General features: G+C 36.9%; 3 protein-coding genes across 4 annotated transcripts in view; 2 read left to right on the top strand and 1 right to left on the bottom strand.

Annotated features, from left to right (window-relative positions):
- The window catches only part of LOC126819128 (peroxisomal membrane protein 11B), a 65,753-nt gene that overhangs the window by 9,663 nt on the left and 28,810 nt on the right, over nucleotides 1–27,280 (top strand). The window lies entirely within an intron of this gene.
- Nucleotides 3,298–15,738, top strand: LOC126819080 (ribosome biogenesis protein SPATA5L1). 2 transcript variants are annotated; one of them, XM_050546915.1, is made up of 8 exons: nucleotides 3,298–3,387; nucleotides 5,792–5,980; nucleotides 7,024–7,173; nucleotides 8,140–8,349; nucleotides 9,970–10,191; nucleotides 11,913–12,056; nucleotides 14,793–14,915; nucleotides 15,566–15,738. In XM_050546915.1, exons 1-8 carry the CDS (start codon nucleotides 3,367–3,369, stop codon nucleotides 15,725–15,727), a joined length of 1,221 nt encoding a protein of 406 aa, XP_050402872.1. In that variant the 5' UTR covers nucleotides 3,298–3,366; the 3' UTR covers nucleotides 15,728–15,738. The 2 variants fall into 2 exon arrangements, with proteins under 2 accessions (XP_050402872.1, XP_050402871.1); XM_050546914.1 differs by lacking the exon at nucleotides 3,298–3,387 and adding an exon at nucleotides 4,287–5,402.
- The window catches only part of LOC126819072 (chondroitin sulfate proteoglycan 4), a 61,574-nt gene continuing 52,597 nt past the window's right edge, over nucleotides 18,304–27,280 (bottom strand). Inside the window, exon 3 of the mRNA XM_050546899.2 lies at nucleotides 18,304–27,082. Within this exon, the coding sequence (XP_050402856.1) occupies nucleotides 24,528–27,082 (2,555 nt within the window). The 3' untranslated portion in view covers nucleotides 18,304–24,527. The remainder of the gene's footprint in view (nucleotides 27,083–27,280) is intronic.

The following is a 27,280-nucleotide window of genomic DNA, read 5'->3' as shown; positions in this document are numbered from 1 at the left end:
AGACCAACTTTCTGACAGTATGATACTATAAATAGCCATGGCACATGCAATTCTCTACAAAATCTATCAACTATTACAGCCGTAAAAAATTTATTGTTGACGATTTTGAATAGCAGTAAAATTAAGCTTCTTGGTTATTACAGCAGATTTAGAAATTACTTTCGTTTCATTTTTTAAATCGCTTTATCATTAACTGTACCGTTAAGAGCGGCATCTTTTGGTTTAGTACAAATAATATCTCTGAAACACTCAGGTTAGGCAAGAACATGATACTAGCAGTAGTTTCATTTTACTTTTACAAGATTCTTAAAACGATTGTTGAGCTACCTAACGTGCTTATTTCTAAATTCAATTTCTTGTTCTAGCTTTCTGTTATGTTTCGTAAAAAAGTAGTCTTGATTATCCCGACCTGTCAATCAGACGTAGAATGGTCGATAGACTGGTTAAGCGAGACTAATTTCAAAACAAGGGCACGTAACCTATCTTTTACTCAAAAGTGTCTGGATGTTATGGACGACTCTTGGAACCAGTTTTCAGTCTATTATTTATACGTGATTAATGGCCATAGCTTATTAAGTACAACATGATCGTTTATTTAGTGACTATAATTGTGTGAAACTGATTTGAGGCTTGGCATATATATAAGTATTGTGGCGTAATTGTCGAGATATATGGAGATATTTATTTATGGTGGGTCACCCTATCAAACCCCGAATTCAGTATAAAGTTCTGTCATTAGTGTATCAATGTCAAAATAACCTTGCTCCCTTATATTTGTCTGAACTTTTGACAAACTATAAACCCAAACGTGCGCTAAGGTCGCATGGCAAAAATATACTTGCTGTTCCCAAAACAAAACTAAAACAATTTGGTGATAAAAGTTTCAGTGCTGCTGCACCTCGCCTTTGGAATCAGTTACCAGTAAACATTAAAGAATCTCAGACTTTCACAAACTTTAAGTCACAACTAAAAACTAATTTGTTTAAACTCTATTATCCAGATTAGAAACAGATTGTTTATGTGTGTTTTTAATGGCGAGAGACTCTTTAAATGTTGCACTTTGAGCATGCGTATATGGATGGATTATTAAGCGCATTACAAATATACATTATTATTAATATCAATCATCTATACATACAAAAAGAAATAAAAAATCATAAAAAATGTGTTGTTTTATTCAAAACACAGGTTGTTTTGGGTAATTAAAGTTTTTTTGAGTTGGTTTGGGTGATACAGTGATGGACCTAGAAATGGTTCCACTACTGATGTTCTCCGCCTTACTCCAGCCACAGTAGTGGCTTGCCCTACAGAGTTCCATTGCACAAGTTTTTTAGTCAAATGACTACTAAAAGGTTACTGGTCTATAGCTCCCTTAATTTACACATAAACTGACCCAAAACTGTACTGCACATAGCTTAACATACAATAAACCAATTCCTATTGAAATAAAGGTGAAGCCTTACTGCATAATTATATGATATGAAACCCAGCTGCTACGCGAAATTTCTCGACTACCTAACTTATTTCAATTGGCCGGTGTCATGGCGGCTTTCACATTATAAGAAACTTCGCTTTGAAAATGTAGAACGCATTACCACAAAGAAAAGCTCTTCGGTAACTATTTTAGTCATCCAGTCTTCTCTATTTGTTATAGAATTACTTATTTCAATACAAACTGTAATGATATGTGTTGACAATTGTGCATTTCAACCTATTTAAACGTTGCAGTTAATAAACCCAGTGAATGTTATCCATAAAGTTGTCATTTTATTATATATCCCGTTTATTAAATGCCCTTCAAAGATACTATTTAAACTTGTGTAAGGAGTCTTAGATTGTATCAATTGTAGCTGGGAAGCCACGGTGGCTAGGTTGTTAAGACGCTGGCTCGCTAGCCTGGAGGTCGGGTGTTCGATCCCTGTATTGGCCGAGAAAGTTTATCCTGATTTTCCGACGTGGTTTCCCCTTGTCAGTGGTGCAGAACGGAGGGCCTGACAAGGACAGCTGTCTCGTCCTTCGGAGGAGACGAAAAACCGAGGTCCCGTGTATACATTGGAATGCACGTAAAAGATCCCTTGGCAGTTGGAATTCGATATAAGAGTAGGCGATAAACTAGTGCCGCTGCCCAGGCAAAATTTCCCTCATAGCACACTGTATGGCGTATGCCTGTCTTCATTAGCCCAGTATAGGAGCAGAACAGTAGGGCGTTAAACCCCGTTTCATTTCATTTCTAATTGTAGCTATGATGATGGAGTGGACATAGTTACTATACTTGTAACGTTAAACTGTGTGTTTAACATTACAATTGATACAGTCTAAGAATCCTTACGCAAGTTCAAATAGGTTCAAACGCACAATTGTCAACACATATCATTACAGTTTGTATTGGAATAAGTAATTCTATGACAAATAGTGAAGACTGGACCACTAAACAGTTACCGAACAGTTTTTCTTTGTGGTTATGCGTTCTACATTTGCATAGCGATGTTTCTTGTAATGACGTATTACACACAAGCCGCCATGGCGGCCATGACACCAGCATGTTGAAATTTCGCGTAGCAGTTGAGTTTCATCAAATCATATAATTATGCAGTAAGGCTTCACCTTTATTTCAATAGGAATTGAGTTATTATATGTTAAGCTAGCTGGTGCAGTACTGTTTTGGGTCAGTTTATGTGTAAATTAAGGGAGGTATAGGCCAGTAACCTTTTTGTAGTGATTTCACTAAAAAAAACTTGCGCAAAGGAACTCTGTAGGATGAGCCACTACTGTGGCTGGAGTAAGGCGGTAGACATCAGTAGTGGAACCATTTCTAGAGTGGACAGGTTTCAAAGAGTTGGCCTCAAATGCTCCCTATTGGTGCAGAAAAGGCGTAAAACCCCATTTCATTTCCATTTAAAAATATGAAAAACAAATACCTGCAGCCTTCGCTGGCTTGGCGTAAGATGCATTTGATGTGTGATAACTGTTAGACAAAATAATTCGAGAACATCGTCTGATATTTAGCTTGCACAAATTTCGAGCTGCCATATTTCTCTAGCAGACTTACAAAAAATTAAGATTGCCGTATTTTTAAAACGGAACGAAAGAAAGAATATTTAATGTTTTGAAAATGTGATTAAATACAACAGAAACATGTAACGAATTTTAAAGCATGCTTTGTTTTCGTTTGTATCATAAAAGTAGTCACAAATATGATTATTATGTCAAAATCAATTAAAGCAAATATTTTCGTTTCAAATATGCTATAAAACTAAATTGTGAATTTGGAATTTTCAAGATGTCTGCGCCCACAAAGTAAACAACATGTTTCCCAGATTTCGGACTGCATGTAGTTAATTTTTGATTATATGTCATTGTTTCAACATGTCAGAGAAAAGTGTAGTTGTAAGAATTATACGCGCAGTACGTTGATCCGGTTACTCTAGGGTTAGGGTTAGTAGTAGGGTTAGTAGTACAAATCTTGTGAAATCGTGTGGAAGTCAAAAGTGACCGGGTCAACGTTCTGAAAGCCAGTCAAGTTGTCCACAAGCAAAGTCGTCCGCACGAAAAATCTGGTTAAGTCGTCCACACCCGTTGGTGGAGTCGTCCACATCAAAGAATTTCTGTAGGCTTATTATGCACTATGCTTACAATTATATTGTTGTTAATTTTTTTAAAAAAAGGCTTAATTTTTCAGATCAAGGCCTGGATTTAAAAATGATCAAAAACCAGTCAACCACAGCACAAATTGAAAGTTCAGTTAAACTGACAAAACACCATTTTATTTTTTCGTTCTGATATCCAAAGACTACGTTACATCGATTGATCGAGTGTTCGATCCCTGCATTGGCCGTCTAGTCGTTCAGATGGGACGAAAAACTGAGGCCCCGTGTACACATTGGTGTGCACGTAAAAGATCCCTTGACAGTTGGAATTCGATATAAGAGTAGGCCGTAGTGCCGCTGTCCAGGCAAAATTTACTGCATGGCACACTGTATGGCGTATGCCCGTCTTCATTAGCCCAGTTCGGAGCAGAACAGTAGGACGTTAAACCCCATTTCATTTCATACATAATTGATCGCGTGACATGTCAGATACTCAGACTATGGTAAATTGCCTATGGAAAGAGTCAAATGCCATACATACATTTAGTATATAATACTCACAATATTGCTGAAATGGCAATCTCTAGGCCTATAGTAAATTTGTAGACTGAAATATTTGTGAACCATCTATCATTTTCAAATTTATATTTCAGGACTGTTGTACATTTTTGTAGCCATATGCATTAATTGCACTGAAATATGGCAGAATGTATTGAATCTGAAACATCAAACAGAATCCCTGTCGTCTTTAAACCTTCCTCAACAAATGACCGAGGTTCACAGAAATGTAAACTGAGTCCGTCAGTTATAAAATCCCTGAACTGTGAAATAGCATCGTTTGTGAGAATTTCATTCCCAAATAAATCTGTGATTTGCTGTGCTTGGCCGTCCGATGCTGAGAATAGTACATCAGATGTTTTTTGCGATGATACGGTATGCGAGATTCAGGTAGAAAGCAAAAATAAGACAACTCATAGTATTGTTTCGTTGAAATGCTCTAAAGCTAACACTGTATCTGTAACTGTTATAGTCAAAGACTACAAACAATTTCATTCGTGGAAAACCTTTTCAAGCATCTCCGCAAATCTAGAAAATAAATGTTACAAATGTTTACGAAATATATGCATAACGAAAAGTTGCTTTATAAACTTAAAATGTTCAAAATTGGCAAGTTTGTTTGGTATAAATTCTGTTATAGTCAATGGTTTCAGCACGGAATCTGATAGTGATGCGGGTTTGATTCATGGTAAAACTAAGATAAAAATAGACAATGTTTTAAGCGAAAATAGATACAAGAGTACCCAAAGAAGGAAGCCATCTTGTTTAGGAGGGATGAGTGAAGTGATTAGTCAACTGCTTGATTTGATTTATCTCCCCTTACTTAATCCAGACAGTTTTAAACAGCTTCGAATTTCACACACTCAAGGAATTCTGTTACGAGGACCTCCAGGATGTGGCAAGACCTCTTTAGTTAAAGTTATAGCTTATGAGTGCGGTGCTGCTCTTTTGACAATAAATGGTCCAGACCTGCTGGGTTCTAGACCGGGAGAAACGGAAGATAATTTGAAGAACACGTTCGCTAAAGCTAAAGATTTGAGTTTAGAGGGTCCGTGTATTCTGTTTTTTGATGAAATAGATACGGTTTGTCCGAAACGGAATAATTCCAGTAATTCTCAGGATTCCAGAGTGACGAGTGCCATGATGTCATGCATGGATGAATTGGATGAAAATGAATCTTTAATTGTGATTGGTGCTACAAATAGACCATCTGCTATTGATCTAGCTTTACGCCGTCCAGGGAGATTCGAACGAGAGGTTCGTATAAGCAGGTTTGGTAAATATGAAATGAAATGGGGGTTTAACGTCCTACTCTTCTGCACCAACTGGGCTAATGAAGACGGGGCATACACCATACAGTGTGCTATGAGGGAAATTTTACCCAGGCAGTGGCACTACGGCCTACTCTTATTATATCATAGCGATTGGAAACATTACAGAACTAGCAATCAGTGATTTATTATACACATAAAGTTTTGATAAGTATTCTCTTATCGTTAATTAATTAATTAGTTAAACATGATTAGAAAGGTTCATAAATTTAATATAAGTTTAACATAACATAAATTATGTTCAAAAACTTTTTAATTTTCACTTTTCTCATATTGATTATTGTTTATAAATTAAATATTATTGTTTTTTTGCAGATTTTAATAAATGTTCCGACTAAACCGCAACGGCTGGACATTTTATCTACCATTACAAAGCACCTGGTAACATGTGACTTGAACCTTGACCTTATTGCTGATTTAACCAATGGTTTTGTTGGAGCCGATTTAACATCGTTATGTAATGAAGCTGTTTATAGCGCCATGACACGTAGGAATGATAACCAGGTATTACCTTTGTTCAAATTTAGGGGGGGGGTGGCTGGCGCGCTAGCCTGGAGGTCGGGTGTTCGATCCCTGCATTGGCCGAGAAAGTTCATCCAGATTTTCTGGTGTGCTTCCCCCTTGTCAGTGATGCAGGATGGTGGGCCTGACAAGGACAGCTGTCTAGTCATTCGGATGAGACGAAAAACCGAGGTCCCGTGTATACATTAGAATGCACGTAAAAGATCCCTTGGCAGTTGGAATTCGATATAAGAGTAGGCGATAGTGCTGCTGCCCAGGCAAAATTTCCCTCATAGCACACTGTATGGCGTATGCCCGTCTTCATTAGCCCAGTATAGGAGCAGAACAGTAGGACGTTAAACCCCATTTCATTTCATTTCATTTCAGGGGTCAATGGCCGATTGGTTAGCGTGTGCGCATTGTACATGTATAATAATGACTGTCATTCGGTCAACTGGCATGGTTTCGATTCCCTGTTTTTCTGTGGGTCCTCCGGTTTCCTCCCACTGCTAAAGACCCCTACACGGAAGCGAATTATTGAAATAAAATTGAACCATAGGTTAGTCCCAGAATGACCTAGTTTGTGTCGAGTGAACGTTAAACCCCATTTCTCTGTCTCTCATTATCCTGGTTGATGCAGAAAAGTACAACATATTTCAGTGAGCAATGTGTTGTTCTGCTTATTATAGATAAGTGTTATAGAAATGTTGTTCTGTTTATTATAGATAAGTGTTATAGAAATGTTGTTCTGTTTATTGTAGATAAGTGCTGTTGAAATGTTGTTCTGTTTATTATAGATAAGTGTTATAGAAATGTTGTTCTGTTTATTGTAGATAAGTGCTATTGAAATGTTGTTTTGTTTATTGTAGATAAGTGTTATTGAAATGTTGTTTTGTTTATTGTGGATAAGTTCTATAGAAATGTTGTTCTGTTTATTGTAGATAAGTGCTGTTGAAATGTTGTTCTGTTTATTGTAGATAAGTGTTATTGAAATGTTGTTCTGTTTATAGATTAATTCTATAGAAATGTTATTCTGTTTATCGTAGATTAGTGCTGTTGAAATGCAAGATTTCTATTGTGCTATAAAGAAGGTGATACCAAGTTTACAGAAAGGTGTAGAAGGTGTTGTAGATATTAAACAGGTTGACTGGCAGGATATTGGTGGATTACATGATGTTAAACAACAAATAAAACAGGTTTATTTCACTCTACATTTCTCTCCTGGTTCAATGTGCAATAAAGAGCTTCATCACCCAATAACACATTCTTCAGTAGATATCGCTTGTTTGATAACTTTCATAATCTACTAAGCAATATGGGGATTAGATGGTCGAATGGTTAGCGCGTGCGTGTTATATCATAAGGTCTGTCATTGAGTCAACTGGCGTGATTTCGATTCCCCTGTTGCACATGACAAGGAGTACTGTCACCTGTCCAACCTCGTGATTTTTTTCTGGGTCCTCTGGTTTCCTCGCACTGCTAAAGACCCCTACGAGCAAGCGAATTATTGAAATAAAATTGAACCATATGTTAGTCGTGAAATGATGTAGTTTGTGTCGAGTGCATGTTAAACCCCATCTCTCTCTCTCTCTCTCTCTCTCTCTCTCTCTCTTTTTTGATAGGGGATTCTCTAAAAGGTCTCTGGTTTGAATCTTGGTGTAATCCGCGAAGATCCTTTGTGAGATCTTCACAGATTACACCAAGATTCAAACCTGGTTGTCACAGGAATGGTGCTTGCAGGACAAGTAAAGCATGCCTCATCGTTTTGATGGTAAAAACAAACAAGGCCCATCTGTATACAAAATTCAAATAAGAGTGGTTGGAAATACCACAATATCTGAAGAATTCTGTCCATTGAAATGAAAATTCGATATGGATGTAACCATAGAAATAACAATTACGATCTTGACAAGACAAGACCTTAAACAAGTCTGTACATTAGCCACCTAGGCCTGTCACAGATACAATGTATATGTTATAATAAAAAAAACGCCGGTCATTAAAAAAAAAAACCACCGCTAAAGACCCCTACGCGCAAGCGAATTATTGAAATAAAATTGAACAATATATAAGTCCCGAAATTACCTAGTTTGTGTCAAGTGGACTTTTCTCTCCTTTTAAGATGTGATAAATAGCATGTACAAGTTCTATTTTATTTTCAGGCTGTAGAATGGCCGATGTTACATCCAGAGGTATTTAAACGATTTGGTTTACCTGTATCTAAAGGTGTATTATTATACGGCCCACCTGGTTGTTGTAAAACTACATTAGTCAGAGCTGCTGCTACAGCAACACGTACAACCTTCCTGTCACTAAACGGTGCTCAGTTATTCTCACCTTTTGTAGGAGAATCAGAGAGAATAGTAACAGAGGTACGCCCATATTAACAATATTATAAATAAACATTGACAAGGCTTAGTTTTAGGCAAATTTGGTATAAAGATTTTTAAATCGCTCCAAATATAGTTTAAGAACCGTTTGTAGGAGAATCAGAGATAATAGTAACAGAGGTACGCCAATATTAACAATATTATAAATAAACATTGACAAGGCTTAGTTTTAGGCAAATTTGGTATAAAGATTTTTAAATCGCTCCAAATATAGTTTAAGAACCGTTTGTAGGAGAATCAGAGATAATAGTAACAGAGGTACGCCAATATTAACAATATTATAAATAAACCTTTACAAGGCTTAGTTTTAGGCAAAGATTTTTAAATCATTTGTAGGAGAATCACTCATATTAACAATTTTATAAATAAAAATGGTACCTGTATGATAAATACATATTATGGATATAATGAAATTTGTGTATTTTTATCCAATCAGAAGCTTAGTAGAAATATGGTTCGGAATAGTGACGCTATGTAGTTAGATTGAAAAAAACTAGATCGCGGAGACGCTCTTGCATATATGACGTCATATGTGGATTGTGCGTTGGGGTTAGGGTAAGGGTTAGGCTTGATCCAGGGTTAGGGTTAGCACTAGCCCTAGAAACTTTGACGAAATCTGCAGGTTCTAACCCACAATCCACATATAACGTCATATGTGCTCAAATGTGCAGGATCGTCTCCAATCTAGTGTTCTCCATTCCTATCATGATAATATGCTGTACATTAGAGCAGTGGTTCTCAACCTTTTTTTGGCAACGGCACACCTTGGAACACATGAAAAATTAGCGGCACACCTGGCTAAATATATATAAAAAAATATTTGAACTTGGCAAAATTAATATATGACATGTCATAGACGGCATACAACCGTAGACACAGACTAGTCATAGAAACATAGAATGACTCAAGCTAAATCTAAGAAAAACACAGCTATGAAGTTACCAGTAGACACCAGTGAATTCTCAACTGGAATCAAGTGGCTTTTCGTGTTTTCTTAGTGTGCTGTTCAAAATTTCGCGGCAAACTTAGGAAGATCTTTCGGCACACCAGTTGAGAATCACTGCATTAGAGCATGCAAACGTTGGGAGGAATGGGATTAATTATTTAGAATTAGCGTTGCTTTGTGTACACATCGTAATTTCTGCATAGGTAAGATTTGTTATAACGATTATTTTGTTCTGCATGTTGGGGAGCCACGGTGGCTTAGTGAGTAAGACACTGGCTCACTAGCATAGAGATCGTAGGTTCAATTTCGGTGTTGGCAGAGAAAGTTCATCAGGGTTTTCCAACGTGGTTTCCCCTTATCAGTGGTGCAGGACGGAAGGCCTGACAAGGACAGCTGTCTAGTTGTTCGGATGGGATAAAAAAACGAGCTCCTGTGTACACATTGGCGTGCACGTAAAAACTCCCTTGGCAGTTGGAATTTGATATAAGAGTAGGCCATAGGCTCGCTGTCTGGGTAAAATTTCCTTATAGCACACTGTATGGTGTATGCCCATCTTCATTAGCCTAGTCGGAGCAGAACAGTAGGACGTTAAACCCCATTTTATATCATTTCTGTTCTGCATGTTTTTATTGGTAATTTGAATATACAAATTTCAGACGTTCCAGAAAGCGAGAACCCTGGCGCCATCTATATTATTTCTAGACGAGATTGATTCTATAGTCGGTAAGAGATCAGAAGGAGGTTCACATCGCGGCGTACAGGAACGACTTTTATCTACGTTATTGAACGAGATGGATGGTATCGGTATACGTCTGGATGATAAAGTCACAGGATCTAGTACAGAGGAAGCAGAAGGAGTAATGCCAGGACAAACACAGGTTATTCATTTTATGATTATTATTAAAACATGGTTGAATTTTTCGTAGGTTGATTGCTCGAGCCAGGGGTTTAAATAGCTCTATTCTTTGGGTGGGGGGGGGGAAGGCCGAATGGTAACACGCGCGCGCTGTATCATACTGTGTGTCATTGAATCAACTGGCGGGGTTTTGAGTCCCTGGTTGTACATGACAAGGAGTAGGTCGGTTTCCTCCCACTGCTAAAGACCCCTACACGAACCGAATTATTGAAATAAAATTGAACCGTGTGTTAGTCCCGAAATGACCTAGTTTGTATCGAGTGGACGTTAAACCCTGTTTCTGTCCCTCTATCTCTATTCTTTGGAATCCTAAAATAGACAAAATGGGTGTAAAAGCACACATTAATGTAATATGAGTGTATATAGAGTGATTTCAAATCTATTATGTTCAGAGAAATATGCGAACGATCCAAATTTAACGGCAGTCATTTGTGTCTGCTTAATCTTTTCTATATGAAGAGTCCGGGGGAAGAACGATCTAGTCTAAGTCACATTTTTGTCTTTTCGCATAAAAGGCAAAACAGACTTTTAGACGAGAATGCTTGACGCGAACGGAACAACGAGTGGGTTTAATTACAACTTCAAAATGATGTTTAATAAAAAATAATTACCAGTACAACAACTGACTTCCAGTTTTCAGCCAAATTAAGGTCAAATAAAGGGTACGATGAACGTATTTGTCCGGGAGGCCATTTCAGAAGGGCCTTGGTTCAATGTGACTCCGATCGTTTTTACCTGAAATTGATTGTTCCACATAAAGCTTATACAATTTGCTACCAGATGGCGCCATTAACTGGGGTTCGTTGAAAAAGTGACTTAGATCCTTCTTCCCAGGGGCTCTTCAAATGTTTTTGTTCTTTTTGACCACTTTTAGTTTCTAGGAAATACATTTTTAAAGATAAATATGTTAATGGTATCATTAAACTTAGTGGTACTTTAAATTGATTTCAAGCAAGTCCTGATATTAACAATGATCAGACCACTCTGGAAATTTAACCACTAAACAAAATGTATTATTATAATGTTTATTATATATTCCTATATTCGATTTTCAGATACCAGAAATGTGAGATACTGTTGTTGTAACAAAGTACTCTATAACTTTCATCAAATTGAATGGTCATTTAGGTGCTTAGAACTTTATGACCTCAGCTGATTTTTGATAATATATGATATTGACTTTTCAACTCTCTATATACTTCTGTTAAGGCACGAACTGACTATGATCTAATTAAACATGTAATTAATCCCATATGTCATTTACAAACTACATATGATCTGTGTACACGTTCCGCTTTACTTTAAAGGATATACATACTGGTCAGTAAGGATGTTATGACAAGATAAAAGAGACAATTGCATGTATGACCATGTGTCCGAACCGAATGTATATAACGAGGAGTTTGCTGACAGTTAGGTAGTCGACTAAAGAGGACCACAGATGGGCGGAGAAGAGAGGCTTGGACAAGTGCATGGACTCACCTGATGTCAGCTGCTGCCTTGGAATAGGAGCAGAATGGTGGATTTAATATATTTATATGTGTTCCAATGTAGTTTAGTTCCAGTATAGTCTAGTTTCTGTAGTATTGATGTAGTAATGTTATATTTTCTATGTAAATAAACGATATATTTACGAAACTGATCTCTGTTATACTAAGATAGTGTTACATTGTATCTTTTAAGGTTAAGGAGAATCGTAAATCAGATGTAGACAATAGTCGAGTACTTGTTGTTGCTGCTACAAACCGTCCTGATTTAGTTGATGCAGCCTTGTTACGTCCTGGAAGACTGGATAGAATTGTCTATGTTCCCCATCCAGATTATCAGGTATTGTTTTTTGCTAATAATTAAGGAGAATATTGAAAGGGGATTAAAGTCTCATCAACACAATACCTTGGTTATTTTGAGACTAACAAAATGCAAGGCTATTTTGCCAGGAACAGGGGGGTGTTACTTGGTCGAACCTAATGGGTTTTCTCCGAGTCCTCCGGTTTCCTGCTAAAGACCCCTATGTGCAAGGGAATTATTGAAATAAAAAAATTTAATCATATGTTAGTCTCAAAATGACCTCTCTGTCTCTCTTGTTTATAGCAATGTATGATTATATAGTTGTCGCCCCCGTCCGTCCGATAATATCCGATTGACTTTAAATTTATACTCAGTGTTTAAAGTCATGAGACGAAGAAGCCTATTGATTTTCATTGATTTTTGATAATTACTGCCAGAGTTATGGCCCTTGATCACTTCAACAGTTCTTGTGGACGCTCTAGAGGTCAAAGTTAATATCCGATTTACTTTAAATTTATACACAGTGTTTAAGGTCATGAGACGAAGAAGCCTAATGATTACAGCGATTTCCGATAACTACTGCCAGAATTATGGCCCTTGATCACTTTGAAAAATCTTGTGGACACTCGAGAGGCTAAAGTTAATATCCAATTGACTTTAAATTGATACACAGTGTTTAAGGTCATGAGACGAAGAATCCTATTGGTTCTCAGCGATTTCCGATAATTTTTGCCAGAGTTATGGCCCTTGATCACTTTGAAAAAACTTGTCGACGCTCTAGAGGCTATAGTTCATATCCGATTGACTTTAAATTTATACACAGTGTTTAAGGTCATGAGATGAAGACGCCTATTGATTTCCGATAATTACTGCCAAAGTTATGGCCCTTGATCACTGATAAATCTTGTGAACGCTCTAGAGGCTAAAGTTAATATCCGATTGACTTTAAATTTATACACAGTGTTTGAGGCCATGAGTTAAAGAATCATATTGATTTTCAACGATTTCGAATAATTGCTGCCAAAGTTATGGCCCTTGATCACTTTGAAAAATCTTGTGATGCTCTAGAGGCTTAAGTTATCATCCGATTGACTTCAGATTGATACACAGAGTTTAAGGTCTTGAGACGAACAAGTATATTGATTTTCAATGAATCTTTATGACTTGAACAGCTAAATCCATGATGTTAAAAGTTTCGTATACTAAACGTTAGCATGGGTCCGAACCAGTGATGGGATTTTACCCGTATATTCCGGACTTGTCCGAATCTTTTTTCGAAACGCCCAAAATTGTCCGACCGGGAATATGCCCAATCGGACATCAAGACATGGTGAATAATATTCAAATTCCAAAATTAATATAGTGTACTGAGTGTATAATTACCGTGCAACCCGATTATCGTTGATAATAGGCTGGATTGATTAGGTAATTAAGTGATCGACTATTTATCGTGTTATATCGTCTTACATACCTACCTTGATTAACTACTATTCTGCCTTGATTGGCTGAACTAATTCTTTATCGGACAATTCATCAAATCAATCCTGAACAGAAGTCATTGCTTCTCTTTTGTTGGACGATATATCAATCCAATAAGAGTGATTAGAAACTTAATCTGATTAACCTGTGATTTCTCCATTGACCATTGTCTCACGTTTTAATCTCCTTTGTGTCGGACAATAACACGTAGAAATTAGTCATATATGTCACATATCCTGATAGTATATAACACTTCAAATCAACATACATTGTATCCGATAACTTGTCTGTGATATATTTTCGGTGGAAGCCGAAGTTAAATAAAGATATTTCACACACATGGCGCTTATAGAGTTCAGTAATTAAAATGAAAGTACAAATCTCGCGAGACACGTGAAATTAAGAGATGTATACGTGCTGAATCCAATACGCCTGATGTTCGAGAAAAGATTCTATTTTGATAGCATATTGTCGGATTTATGACCATATTTTGAAGGGGGTTTATGTCTTTAAATAAATAAATAAACACGCTAAGAAATGTTGACGAATATTTCGATTGGAATGACGTAAGTAGTTAATTGTTTTAGACGATAGCGCATGCTACAGTCGAATGCAATTATTTAGAAGTTGGTTACACTCGCTCATTAGGGCGTCGTTAACTACGGTTTACAGCCAAATAAATTTTGGGATGTCATTTTTTTACCTTCCGTCTATAAATCGAAACGGAGTATCAGACGAATGTCGGACTTTGCTGAAAAATGTACCGACGTATGACCGTACAGGTTTTAAACATGAAATATAACGAGGTGCACCTATTTTTTTTTACATATGAATTTGAATATATTTTGTTGATACACGATTCTTAATTGTTTTGAAAACACAATTACGGTAAGAGTTATGCCCCCTTTATTTTCGTGAAAAAATGTCCGACATGAAATTTTTTGAAATCCCATCACTGGTCCGAACTTTATAAAAACCAAACAAATTCTAATTGTTTTCTGATAATTACTTAATGAGTTGTTACTCTTAATCAGATTTTAATGTATTATAAATGTTTCATTATCGAAAAAAGTAAAAATATGCGACAACTCTTGTTGACTGCCCGGACGATATAGCTGCTGTGGGCGTATGTTTCGTTGCCTGGCAACCTATCTTTAAGTGACGCGAGGCTTGAGATATTAAAGATACGCTATAAGACTATACCTTTTAATGAAGATTTTATAATTTTAAGCGAGACTAGAGATATTAAAGATACACTGTAAGACAATATCTGTTAATAAAGTTTTATAATTTCAGGCGAGGTTGGAGATATTAAAGATACAGTGTAAAAAAATACCTGTGAATGATGTAGATATAGAAACACTGGCTACAACAACACAATATTATACAGGTGCAGATTTAACTAGCTTGTGTAGAGAGGTTAGTATGATTTAACTAGCTTGTGTAGAGAGGTTAGTATGATTTAACTAGCTTGTGTATAGTGGTTAGTATGATTTAAGTAGCTTGTGTAGAGAGGTTAGTATGATTTAACTAGCTTGTGTATAGAGGTTAGTATGATTTAACTAGCTTGTGTAGAGAGGTTAGTATGATTTAACTAGCTTGTGTAAGGAGGTTAGTATGATGTAACTAGCTTGTGTAGAGAGGTTAGTATGATTTAACTAGCGTGTGTAGAGAGGTTAGTATGATTTAACTAGCTTGTGTAGAGAGGTTAGTATGATTTAACTAGCTTGTGTAGAGAGGTTATTATGATTTAACTAGCTTGTGTAGAGAGGTTAGTATGATGTAACTAGCTTGTGTAGAGAGGTTAGTATGATTTAACTAGCTTGTGTAGAGAGGTTAGTATGATTTATCTAGCTTGTGTAGAGGTTAGTAAGATTTAACTAGCTTGTGTAGAGAGTTAAGACCACTATCCTTGTCAGGCCATCCATCCTGCAGGGGAAACCGCACTGGAAAATCCTGAAGAACTTTCTCAGCAAGTTTTTAATAGATAATTTGATATATTTAAATAATCTAAAATATGTTTCAATTTATCCAAGTTATTAAATCTGTGATAATTATTTTTATTTTAGGCCGCGATGTTTGCGATGACCGAGAATCTTGAAGCGAATGAAGTAAGAGAGAGATATTTTCATGCAGCTTTATCTGTTGTTAAACCGTCGTTAAATGATGTCCTTATAGAAAAATATAAAAATATACATTTTGGTAAAACCAATCAGTCATTATTAAAGTAATATACAATTTATACTTTGGGTTTTTTATTTATTAGGATTTTTCAGTGGAGGGCCACTCTAGGGGTCAAGTGCAGGTTATAGTCATTCGTATGAAAAACCAAGGCCCTGTGTATACATTGGCGTGTACGTAAAAGATCCCTTGGCAGTTTGCCATAGTGTCGCTGCCCGGGCAAAATTTCCCTCATAGCACACTGTACGGTGTATGCCCGTCCATTTCATTTTATTTCATAGTTTGAGAATTAAATCTCTCTCCCTCTCTCTGCCATTGAAGAAGATGGTTTTAAGGAAAGAAACAACACGATTTATATAGAATACAATCACTGCTTGTTATATATATATATATAGCACAGCAATGCATGAAGACGATAAGAGAATACTTGTCAAACGTTGTGTAATAAACTGTGATCAATTTCCAATTAAATTGTGGGGGGTTGGATGGCCGAATGGTTAGCGTATATTGTATTATAGGGTTTTTCATTGAGTCAACTGGTGTGGTTTCGATTCCCCGATTGTACTTGACAAGGAGTAGGGTCACCTGTCCAACCTCGTGGGTTTTCTCCAGGTCCTCCGGTTTCCTCCCACTGCTAAAGACCCCTACCACAAGCGAATTATTGAAATAAAATTGAACCATGTGTTAGTAAAAAAAATGACCTAGTTTGTGTCAGTGGACAAGTGGACGTTAAACCCATTTATCTCTCTCTCTCTCTCTCTCTCTCTCTCTATCTCTCTCTCTTTTTGTTAAGTACTGAACAGTTCATGAAACACAGAACCAAACCATATGCTAAATCTGGAAAGATAATATTTGTTAAAGTAGACATATTATATGGGCATGTCTGGGTTTACGTCATGTAGACGAGTGGTTGTAAGGCATTTAGCTTGATTTCAGGAAAACTATCGTTTAAACACCAATTTACTGGGAGGGGAGACAGTCTCACTGTTGCAGTAAGTCACGATAAATTTTTATACTTGGCTAAGTTTCTGACATATTGGGTCATTATTCCTTCCCTGAGGACATTCTCTCAATGGTATCGAGTTATTCCACATCTTTTGATAAAGAGACGTAACAAAAGAAAAATATGTCTAAGTTTGAAATATTTCATAAAAATACAGGTGTGTCGTGTAACTTGAATCATAAGTTGAATACATATGGTAACAATTATTTCAAATGAAATGAAATGAAATGGGGTTTAACGTCCTACTGTTCTGCTCCTATACTGGGCTAATGAAGACGGGCATACCCCATACAGTGTGCTATGAGGGAAATTTTGCCCGGGCAGCGGCACTATCGCCTACTCTTATATCGAATTCCAACTGCCAAGGGATCTTTTACGTGCATTCCAATGTTTACAAGGGACCTCGGTTTTTCATCTCATCTGAAGGACTAGACAGCTGTCCTTGTCAGGCCCTCCGTACTGCATCACTGACCAGGGGAAACCACGTCGGAAAATCGGGATGAACTTTCTCGGGATGGGACGAAAAACTGAGGTCCTGTGTACAGATTGGCGTGCAGGTTACGTAAAAGATCCCTTGACAGATGGAATTTGATATAAGAGTAGGCCGTAGTGTCGCTGTCCGGGCAAAATTTCCCCTCATAGCACACTGTATGGTGTATGCCCGTCTTCATTATCCCAGTTCGGAGCAGAACAGTAGGACGTTAAACCACATTTTATTTCATTTTGTGACACGTAGTAGCTTTGCCTGCTTAACCTCATGGGTTTTCTCCAGGTCCTCTGGTTTCCCCGCACATAAGACACATAAGTGCAATCAAATTATTTAATTTAGATAACAGTGTGCTATGAGGGAAATTTTGCCTGGACAGCGACGCTACGGCCAGTGTGTAGACGGTACCTCATTTTTTTTTGTCTCATCCAGTTGACTATGCCCGGCTGTCCTTCCTATACCACTGACACGAGTAAACCACGCCAGTAAATTTAGATGAACTTTCTCGGCCAACAGTAAGATGGAACACGGGACCTCCAAGATAGCGAGCCGTGTTAATCACTGAGCCATTGTGGCTCTCCAGACATTTCAAACAGTCGCTTGTCAAACCTCGTGGGTTTTCTCTGGGTCCTCAAGTTTTCTCCCACTGCTAAAGACCCCTAAAGACCCCTACACACAATCGAATTATTGAAATAAAATTGAACCATATGTTTGTCTTGAAATGACCTAGTTTGTGTAGAGTGGAGTTCCTAAACTTGAAGAAATCTGGCTGATTTCTAGTTAGTTCTAGGACTGCATTTCTCTCTCTCTCTCTCTCTCTTGGGGGGTTGTATGGCTGAATCATAAAGTTTGTCATTGAGTCAACTGGCGTGGTTTCAATTCCCGGGTTGTACGTGACAAAGAGTAGGGTCGCCTGGCCAACCTCGTGGGTTTTCTCCAGGCCCCGTCCAGTTTCCTCCCACTGCTAAAGATCCCTACGCGCAAGCAAATTATTGAAAAAAAATTGAACCATGTTAGTCCCGAAATGACCTAGTTTGTCCATCTCTCTCTCATTTCAAACAATAAACCTATAAATAACAGATCAAGTGGATAGTGGGGGGGGGGGGGTGAATACAAATAAGCCAACATCGATCACAATATGTCTAATTTACTTTATTTTCATTCTATTATGTTTCAAATCTCTATAGAAAAAAACGTGGAAATTATCCATTAATTACATCAGGCTGACAAAACTTTGAAACAAGCACCACAAAATATTTTTTTTATTATTATTTATACAAGCCTATAAAATGCCATGCATATATGATAATAAATATCACATTATTATTAGTAAATAATATCATAGACGATATGCATGTAGGAAGCAATTCATTTTCTTCAATAAAACAAATATCATAGTTTATTACCAGGCATTACCACTTTCAACTGGCCGAATGGTTAGTGTGTGCGCGTTGTATCATCAGATCTGTCATTGAGTCAACTGGTGTGGAAATTTATTATTTACTGTCAATGGGCATGATATGCACTGGACGCGTATTTTCCGGCAAATCAATCATTGTCGTAAAATATTTGGCTGTAAATATCTAACATGCTATATACGGGTGATCGATCGGGCGAATGGTTCACCGAGCAGATTCATCGTCGCCATGAACGGACACACAGGTGATTTTTTCAAGCGATTTTAAAAAGTGCCGCAACTGTGCGATAAGAAAATACGCTCGTCTGTCCTACCTTTAACTAGTTCACAGTTATTCACGAAGATATCTTTCTAAAACTTTGTACACACATCAACCTATTAAAGTAGCTGTGCCGTTGGCTAATTAAAAATTGCTAAGTTGAACAATTGTCTGGGCATCCAGAGAAACAAGTTTAAATTGTCCAAAGGCATTTGATGTCTTTTTGAAAGTGATAATGCCTCTCCAATCAAAACAACCATGGTCTCCTGTAAATGTCATTTTAAAAATTCTCTCAGACCATGTCCACAGATAATTTTCATACATCAACCATATTATGAGTATGATCATTCAAATATACAACCCCATTAACAAAGAATTCAATTCAAGTCATCAAAAAAATCTGTGGTCTATATACATCCTAAAAACAACATCAGAGGCATTATTAAATGTTTATGAATATATAAGACCCTATATTTTAATTTTGAAATTGGGTGTTTTACATTAAATAATCTAAGAGGACTACCATAGCTTTTGTTACCCACCCTGAGTTCACAAAGCATTCTTAGACTTAAGTTAAGAATTTACTCAAAATTGTTCGTCATATTTGAACTAAAATATAGCCCTTTATAAAACTTTGTTTTAATGCATCAAATACATCAATAAGAAACTATGTGTAAAGTTTTGAGTTTCTGGATCAAAGATATTGCTCATAAACAGTAATTGAAAGTTGAGTAAATTCTTAACTTAAGTCGGAGAATGCTTTGTGAAGGGCCTGGTTGTCCAAATTTTTAGCACAACCTAATTAAACAGGCTAAATATTTCAGGCCTTTCTTTGGGCCTTAAATATTCTATAAATTATTAATTAGGCATTTATTAACTTGCCAAGATCATAATCAACTCAGTACGTTTGTTACAACCAATTCACACATCTTGTCAAACTACAACTATTGATAACTTTGCTCTAAATAAAGTAGTTTGAATGAAATTTTCAATATATTAATTTAACATTATCTATTTTTGAAATAATATAGAGAAAACGGCCATCTCTTTATCTAAATCTTGCATAATGTCCCTTTAACATGACACCGTTTGCTATTTATATAAGTGATTTGAATGATCTAATTTAGATGCTACACAAAATAGCTAAGACGAGCGCTAAGACGAGCACTCGGCAAACCTCAGCAGATTCCAGTACCCTACATTTAGCCTTGGCTGTATGACGAAGTCCGCCATTGGAACTACTTTTAAGTTCCCAGATTACCAACGGCATTGCCCATGACGACGCCTTTGAAGAATGTTTTATCATACAGATATTTCAAAATCTGAAGCTGTTTTTCTTTCAAGTTTATCCGATTTTCTTCAAACAAGGACAATTTTGCACTGAAAATTCTATACACCATCGAACGACGCAACTTTGATATCTTCTTTTTAAAAGTGGCAAGTGTTCTTAATAAGTAAACCGGTGCCGCATCGCAATTGTATAGGCATAGGTACACATCACTTTACGTCATACAGCCGAGGCTAGATGTAGAGTAACGAAATCTGCCGAAGTTTGCCGTGTGCCAAGACGAGTTGAGGCCTTGATAAATATTAACCTAGCGTTATAATTCTGGTAATATTTTGATGACAACGTTTTGAGATGTTTACGGACAGTAAATCAAGTTTCCATGGCAATAAATAGTTTGGAAATGTTTCTTCTTTTATACTAATTCTAGTGAAAAAATTTGAGATACCATAATATCATTCATAGATTATAACAATTATAGTGAAAAAAAACCCGAACAGTGAGCACAACTGGTAACCTGGCAACGAACTGGTAACCTGGCAACGAACTGGCAAACCAAGAAAATGTATAAAATACAAGAAAAATATGTCAAGACATGATTTGTAAAATATTTCATATCAATAAAATAACTGAACACGATAATCAAAACATTGATACTGACGGCAACTGACACTAAGTCTCTGATCATTTCGCGAAAAATATCAATTATTTCATAGTTTAATCCAAGCGGGGGAAAATGTATTCAAATTGATTATTTAACATTTAATTAAGAAACAATCTAATTAAAACAGATCCTATTTCGTTTCGTTTTTAATAGTTCAAAATTTCGGTTTTACTTGTCTGTACTACACTAGGATTTGGAAGAGTTGTTATATAACCTGCGTTCTGGATGGTGTGAAGGATTAACCAATGAAACCGTCTGTTACGACGACTTCTGGAGTACCATGCATGCAACTGTGGGTATACCACTAGAAACGTCAAAGCTGATTGATCAATCAATGTCTGATGTCATAGGGTCAAAAATCGAACGTACGACCTCTGACACATCCTTTTAGTACTACAAATGGTCAGATCTTCAAGTAGTGTAGGCCATTGAAAGTATAAAAAAACGAAATGAAATATAGATCTGTATTTTAATCAGATTGAGCTAAAAACAGAATCATTTTATAAAGACAATAATTTCAAATTAGACATCATCATTTCTAGATATTCTAAGAAATATTATCGCAAATGAACCATTTTAAAAAAAAAGAAAAAATGATCAAGTTGAGTTTGGACAGAATTATGATAAAAGAAAAATATGTGACTAGTTTGTTATGACTGGCAATCCAGATAAGGAAGTCATTGTTTTAAATAATGCTTAAAGTAAAGAAATATTTGACTCACTGGCCCATTGTATGGTCTTGTGGCAGAACTATCACTGTAACGCGGATATCATTTAATTTTGTGTATTTATTAACCTTAATTTCTTTCAAATTCATTAAATATCAAGGGTAGTCAGTAAATGATATGGACCATGTGTTGAACCAAGATGATTGACACCACTGTGGACCATGTGTTGAACCAAGATGGCTACCACCACTGTGGACCTTGTGTTGAACCAAGATGATTGACACCACTGTGGACCATGTGTTGAACCAAGATGGCTACCACCACTGTGGACCATGTTTTGAACCAAGATGGCTGCCACTGTGGACCATGTGTTGAACCAAGATGGCTGCCACTGTGGACCATGTGTTGAACCAAGATGGTTGACACCACTGTGGACCATGTGTTGAACCAAGATGGTTGACAATAGACTAGCTAAAGAATAAATACATATAGTCATGATATATAAACATCATATGCAACTGTGCCATAAATATGTCATATCATACATATATATTAGGTAAAATATCAATAAAACTGGGAGAGAACCTTTAATTTGATTATGCTGTTGTTAATATATATACATATGATGTAATGATATATATATATATATATATGATATAATATGACAATGATATAATATATAATATAGTACAGTTTATTCATTTAAAAACATGCATCCAGATGATCACCTCGGAAACCTATCTTCTTTTTTTTTACCCTTTTTTAATCTTAGTTTGTATCCCAAATATACTCGTTGATCATATTGCCGACGGTAATATGATACAAATGGCGAACTGTTTTTATATGAAAATAGAGCTGGCAGCATATTTGAATAGACCACAGACTATAAGCTTTCCAAAAATGCAATTCTTTTTAAATATGTTGTATCATCGGGTGTTTGCCTCATCACAGCAACAAGAAGGCATATGGCTTATGCTTTTGCGCCCGCAGTACAAAATGAAGATGTACGATAAGTGCCTGGTTTTGTGGGAACGGGTCACATTTGTTTTGGATAAAACTGATGTAAATTTATGATGAATATCATATTATTTAAGTGGCCTCGATACAGAAGACTTAAAGAGACATTATGCAAGAGGTAAATTTGCCTCTTGCAGGTCTTTCTTTAGGCCTGAAATGTTATATAAACTATTAATTAGACATTTATTAACTCATCCAGGCTATAATCAACTCTCGATGCCATCGGATGGCTGTGATTAAGTAGATTTAAATACATTTTATGATCGATGCAGTTACCTAAAATGGATAATGAAGACTTTGTTTATTATCGTAACAACGGTAACAATGAAAATCAAGGATAGACTATAATTATATTGCCGATATCTGGGCTCAGAGTGAAGTAATTTGACTGAAATTTATAGCATAATCTCTTTGCATTATCTATTTTTTAACTATTATAGCGAGAACTGTCAGCTCTTTATGTAATCTTACCTAACGTCGCTTTAATCAAAGAAAACAGGTTTCCAAGAATACCTGTACTAATATACGCAGGTGTGTGTGTATATATATATATATATATATTCAATTGATGACAATGAAGATGATTATAAACGTTTAATCACATAATGTATTAATTAATTAAGGTAATTATGTATAAAATGAACCTAATTAGCTATAAAATTGTTTAAATGGCAAATTACAGATACAAGTAGGACCTACATCTTGAACAGGTGTGAACAGATACAGGTACGATGTATCTTGAACAGGTGTGAACAGATACAGGTACGATGTATCTTGAACAGGTGTGAACAGATACAGGTACCATGTATCTTGAACAGGTGTGAACAGATACAGGTACGATGTATCTTGAACAGATGTGAACAGATACAGGTACAATGTATCTTGAACAGCTGTGAACAGATACAGGTACGAATACGATGTACCTTGAACAGGTGTGAACACAACGTTGACATAGGAAGTCGTATCAAATAATATTTATAGTTTCTGAACATGAAAAAGAAAAATTCTATGTTATAATTTAAGATCGGAAAGAAATAAAGTCTCCAATCTCGACAACAAAATAGCGATTATTTTCAGATTAACCCTTTTTTTATGATCAAAAGTGCAATAACTGGGGGGGGGGGGCATGGGTGGCCAATGATCGAACGCCTGCACTTTAGATCGTAAGGTCTGTTACTGTATCAAGTGGCACACCTGTACAAGACAAGGAGTAGAGTCACCTGTCCAACCTCGTGGGTTTTCTCCGGGTCCTCCGGTTTCCTCCCACTGCTAAAGACCACTACGCGCAAGCGAATTATTGAAATAAAATTGAACCATATGTTAGTCCTGAAATGACCTAGTTTGCGTTGGGTGGAGTTTAACCCCCTTTTTTTCTCTCTCTCACTCGTTTGTGTTGAGTGAATATTAAACCCCTATCTCTCTCTCCTTTACTGTGATTTGAATTGTGGTATCCAGTGTCCTCGCTGTAGCATAATTCCAGAAAAAGCTGGGAAACTTTTATATGCTTAATTAGCTACATTTTAAAAAGGATCCAGCATGAGTGATGAATGATTATGATGGCTGTCTTTACGATATTGGTGGTAGATATAACATTCAGTGAACAACAAAGACATCCAACGATCAAATTTTTTACATAATACAAATATGAAAATATATTACAATATGAAGTTAGTCAATTTATACAGGTATTGTAGCATGTGTGTGACTCCTCGTACAGTTTATAAAAATGTTGCGTCATCTTTCAAATACTTGTTTATAAATATAGCACTGAGAGAATTAACCAAACCTGCTTCGTGAAAACTTAATCCAAGATATTTTGAAGATCCAACATTTTGATTAGCTGGGATTCTCATTCTTGGCCAATGAAATCGCAGTATCTTTGGATTATATCAATTTGAGATATTTCAAAGATCAAACACTTTGATTGGCTGGGAGCTAAAAATATAATCAGCCAATGAAATCACAGAATCTTTGAAATATATTGGAATAAGTTGTCACTATCACAAACATGATTTGAAAATACATAGCGTAAGTTATATAACTCCGTTCATCACACCCAATACTGATTCTGACGTAATACTGGAGTATCCGTACGACAGTGTTGCAGTAATTCTGGATCCATTAATGTCCAATCAAAATTGAATAAATCTGCACTATTATTAGAATTAGCGCTACTCGGTGCAGGATTGAGGTTATCGTCTGTATTATTGGGTATTTCTATTAAGGGCGTTACTTTACAAGAAGGTACAGCATGGCTTACTTCCACCCGCGATATATCTGGAGAACGCGATCGTTGCGTTGGACTTTCCAAATTATGCGAGGCGTTAATGACCGGAATGTTACTACTATGAGATGGCGATATAACTAACGCTTGATCTTCATCGCTTAACGGTGTTAAACACTGCTGCGGTTCTATATGTACATGTGGTTGTTCTAATTGTAATGGTCCACTGATATACGGCCGTGGTTTCGGCTTCGATAACGCTAGTTCTTTTTCTTGTTTAATTTTACGCCTTCTCAATACGACCACGATAACGATAACAATGAACAATAATAACACTACGACCGCGATAACGATGATTATTATAATATAAGTTCCGTCACCGTCGTTATCATCGGGTGACTCTAGGCTACGTTCACGCTGGGATGGTGTCGATGTTCTGGGCGACACCGTAATCACGGGAAAGTTTGAACTTGGTTTGTTATTATTGGTTTTACCATCGACTGATTGAAGCGTTGTAGTTTCTGCTGGTTGGAGGTCTATTGTGAAACTACCTGACGCCGGCTGCACATTTTTGGCTTTCAAAGTGTACGAAAATTTGTCACTGGCGGCACTACTTTTGGCGCGTTCATCCGCTTTGTAATAAACCTTAGTATATACCACATCTTCGTGCGTGAAATAGTTCACTTGTTCGTAAATAGGCGCAACGTTTAGATCTCGCTTATTGCGACTGACTTTTACAATATGGCCGAGTTGCGGCTGTTCAGTAATATCAAATACAGGATTATCGCCTGTAATTGCCGCAAGCCGACTTGCATCCAAGTTGTATTTTGTAATGGCCACTTTTGAGCCAGACGGCGCGTTTAGCGGCCCTTGTTTTACCAGGGGTTTCACAGTAATATCGAAACGCTGACCAGACACAAACAGGTCGACCCCCTCGACATACACATCGCAAACAAAGTGATCCGCACCCACTGAGAGATCCGATTGGATGTACAGCATTAAACTCTTGTCAACATCTGACTGACTGAAATATTGAGCGAGCGATTCCTGATAATAGATCCGACCAAATGCTGGTTCTTTCGTCACATTATACCACACTTTATCTCTTTTTCCATTGGTTGTTATATTTAATGACTTTGGTGAGATATAGACCGAAGATTCTGATTGGACGAGTTCGATGGGTTCATGAGAGTTCACGTCAATGGTTATTGGAAGGACGTAGATGTTGAACGTTTTATAGTACGGGTTATGAACGCCGTCAGAAACGCGGAAGAAGAACGAATCGGGTCCTTTTGATCCGTCGTTGATATACAAAAGTTTATGATCATCGATATCTTGTTGTGTTACCATGGTTACCGACTTTCCTGTATCCACGCCAACAACCAGACGACCATGTTTCGGCGGTGTTCTTATTTCGTAGACTAGATCTTTAGGACCGGTATCTTTATCGGTGGTTTTCAACTGTTGATTGGTAATATTCATCGCCTGACCTTGAATGACTTGGATCGAAGGCGTCTTGGTCAACAGTTCAAATGTTTGATCATTAACGGGACTAATGCCGATGGTAAAATTGGTTTCAAAAACGTAACTATCGATACCGTTGTTCGTTAAAGCACTGTCGGGTGGATGGATCTGTACAGCAATGGTAAAGCGGTCTTCACTCGTATCTGTGTCGTCGTGGAAATATTTAACGATACCTTTATTGATCTCGGCTTGTGTGAACGTGTCCTTGTTGGACATTCTCTGTCTTGCTCGTTCCAGATGCCCGTTCGTCGGTTGATCTATCAACATGAAATCCACGGCAACACGAGAACCAAACTGATACAGACGGCGCTCTAGTTGACTTACATCCAAGTTGTCCTGGGAAATCGTGATTTCACTTCCTTCTCTCACAAGTGGAATAGAAGTACGTAGAAATAGGTCGCTGTTTCCCCTATTCACATTACCGTACGATATTTGAATTTCCATTAACTCTTCCTTCAGTGGTTCCGCGTAAACGGTAGAAACTTCGAATAGAAAAGAATCCGTTTCTGACCAATGGTGGATGTTTCCTGCGTGTTGATAATAAATTTCAGAATTTTCAACCTCTTTTTGAGTAAATGACGCAACTTCTAAAGGAATACCATTTTCGACGGTAACGATCTTGCCTCGTTTAGGACGCGTTTCAAGGGTGTATGTGATAGGTTTTGTGACGTTGTCTGCGTTTGTTGAATACAATAAGACGTCTTGTGTGATTGGCTGTAATGTAGCAGGAAATGCTTGTAGCGGTTGGTTGACCACTAATGTCAGGGTTAACGGTCGTGCCTCAATGATGAAGACTTGAAGTCTGCCGTTGTTGATACCATCCGTTACTTGTATGTTAAACTCTCCAGAATTACCACCTGAAATGATACAAGATAAAAAAAAATCAAATTTATTGGACAAAGGGCAAGAAATAAAAAAAAATGGTATTTACACCATATCAATTAAAACACCATTATAATTGTGTGTCCTATGTCATGGGGAGAAAAATTAATAATTTAAGGGCGTTGAGTAGTCTAAGAAACACACTAACTTTTTAACACCAATCTTATTAAGAC

This window comes from Patella vulgata, chromosome 4, assembly GCF_932274485.2.
Source record: "Patella vulgata chromosome 4, xgPatVulg1.2, whole genome shotgun sequence".
Lineage (NCBI taxonomy): Eukaryota > Metazoa > Mollusca > Gastropoda > Patellidae > Patella > Patella vulgata.
This window is presented reverse-complemented; position numbering and strand designations above follow the sequence as displayed.

Coding starts and splice junctions, on each gene's coding strand:
- LOC126819080 (XM_050546914.1), top strand. CDS start 4,287: ATGGCAGAATGTATTGAATCTGAAACATCAAACAGAATCCCTGTCGTC. Junction 8,350..9,969: donor CAGAGAGAATAGTAACAGAG/GTACGCCCATAT, acceptor TACAAATTTCAG/ACGTTCCAGAAAGCGAGAAC. Junction 10,192..11,912: donor TAATGCCAGGACAAACACAG/GTTATTCATTTT, acceptor GTATCTTTTAAG/GTTAAGGAGAATCGTAAATC.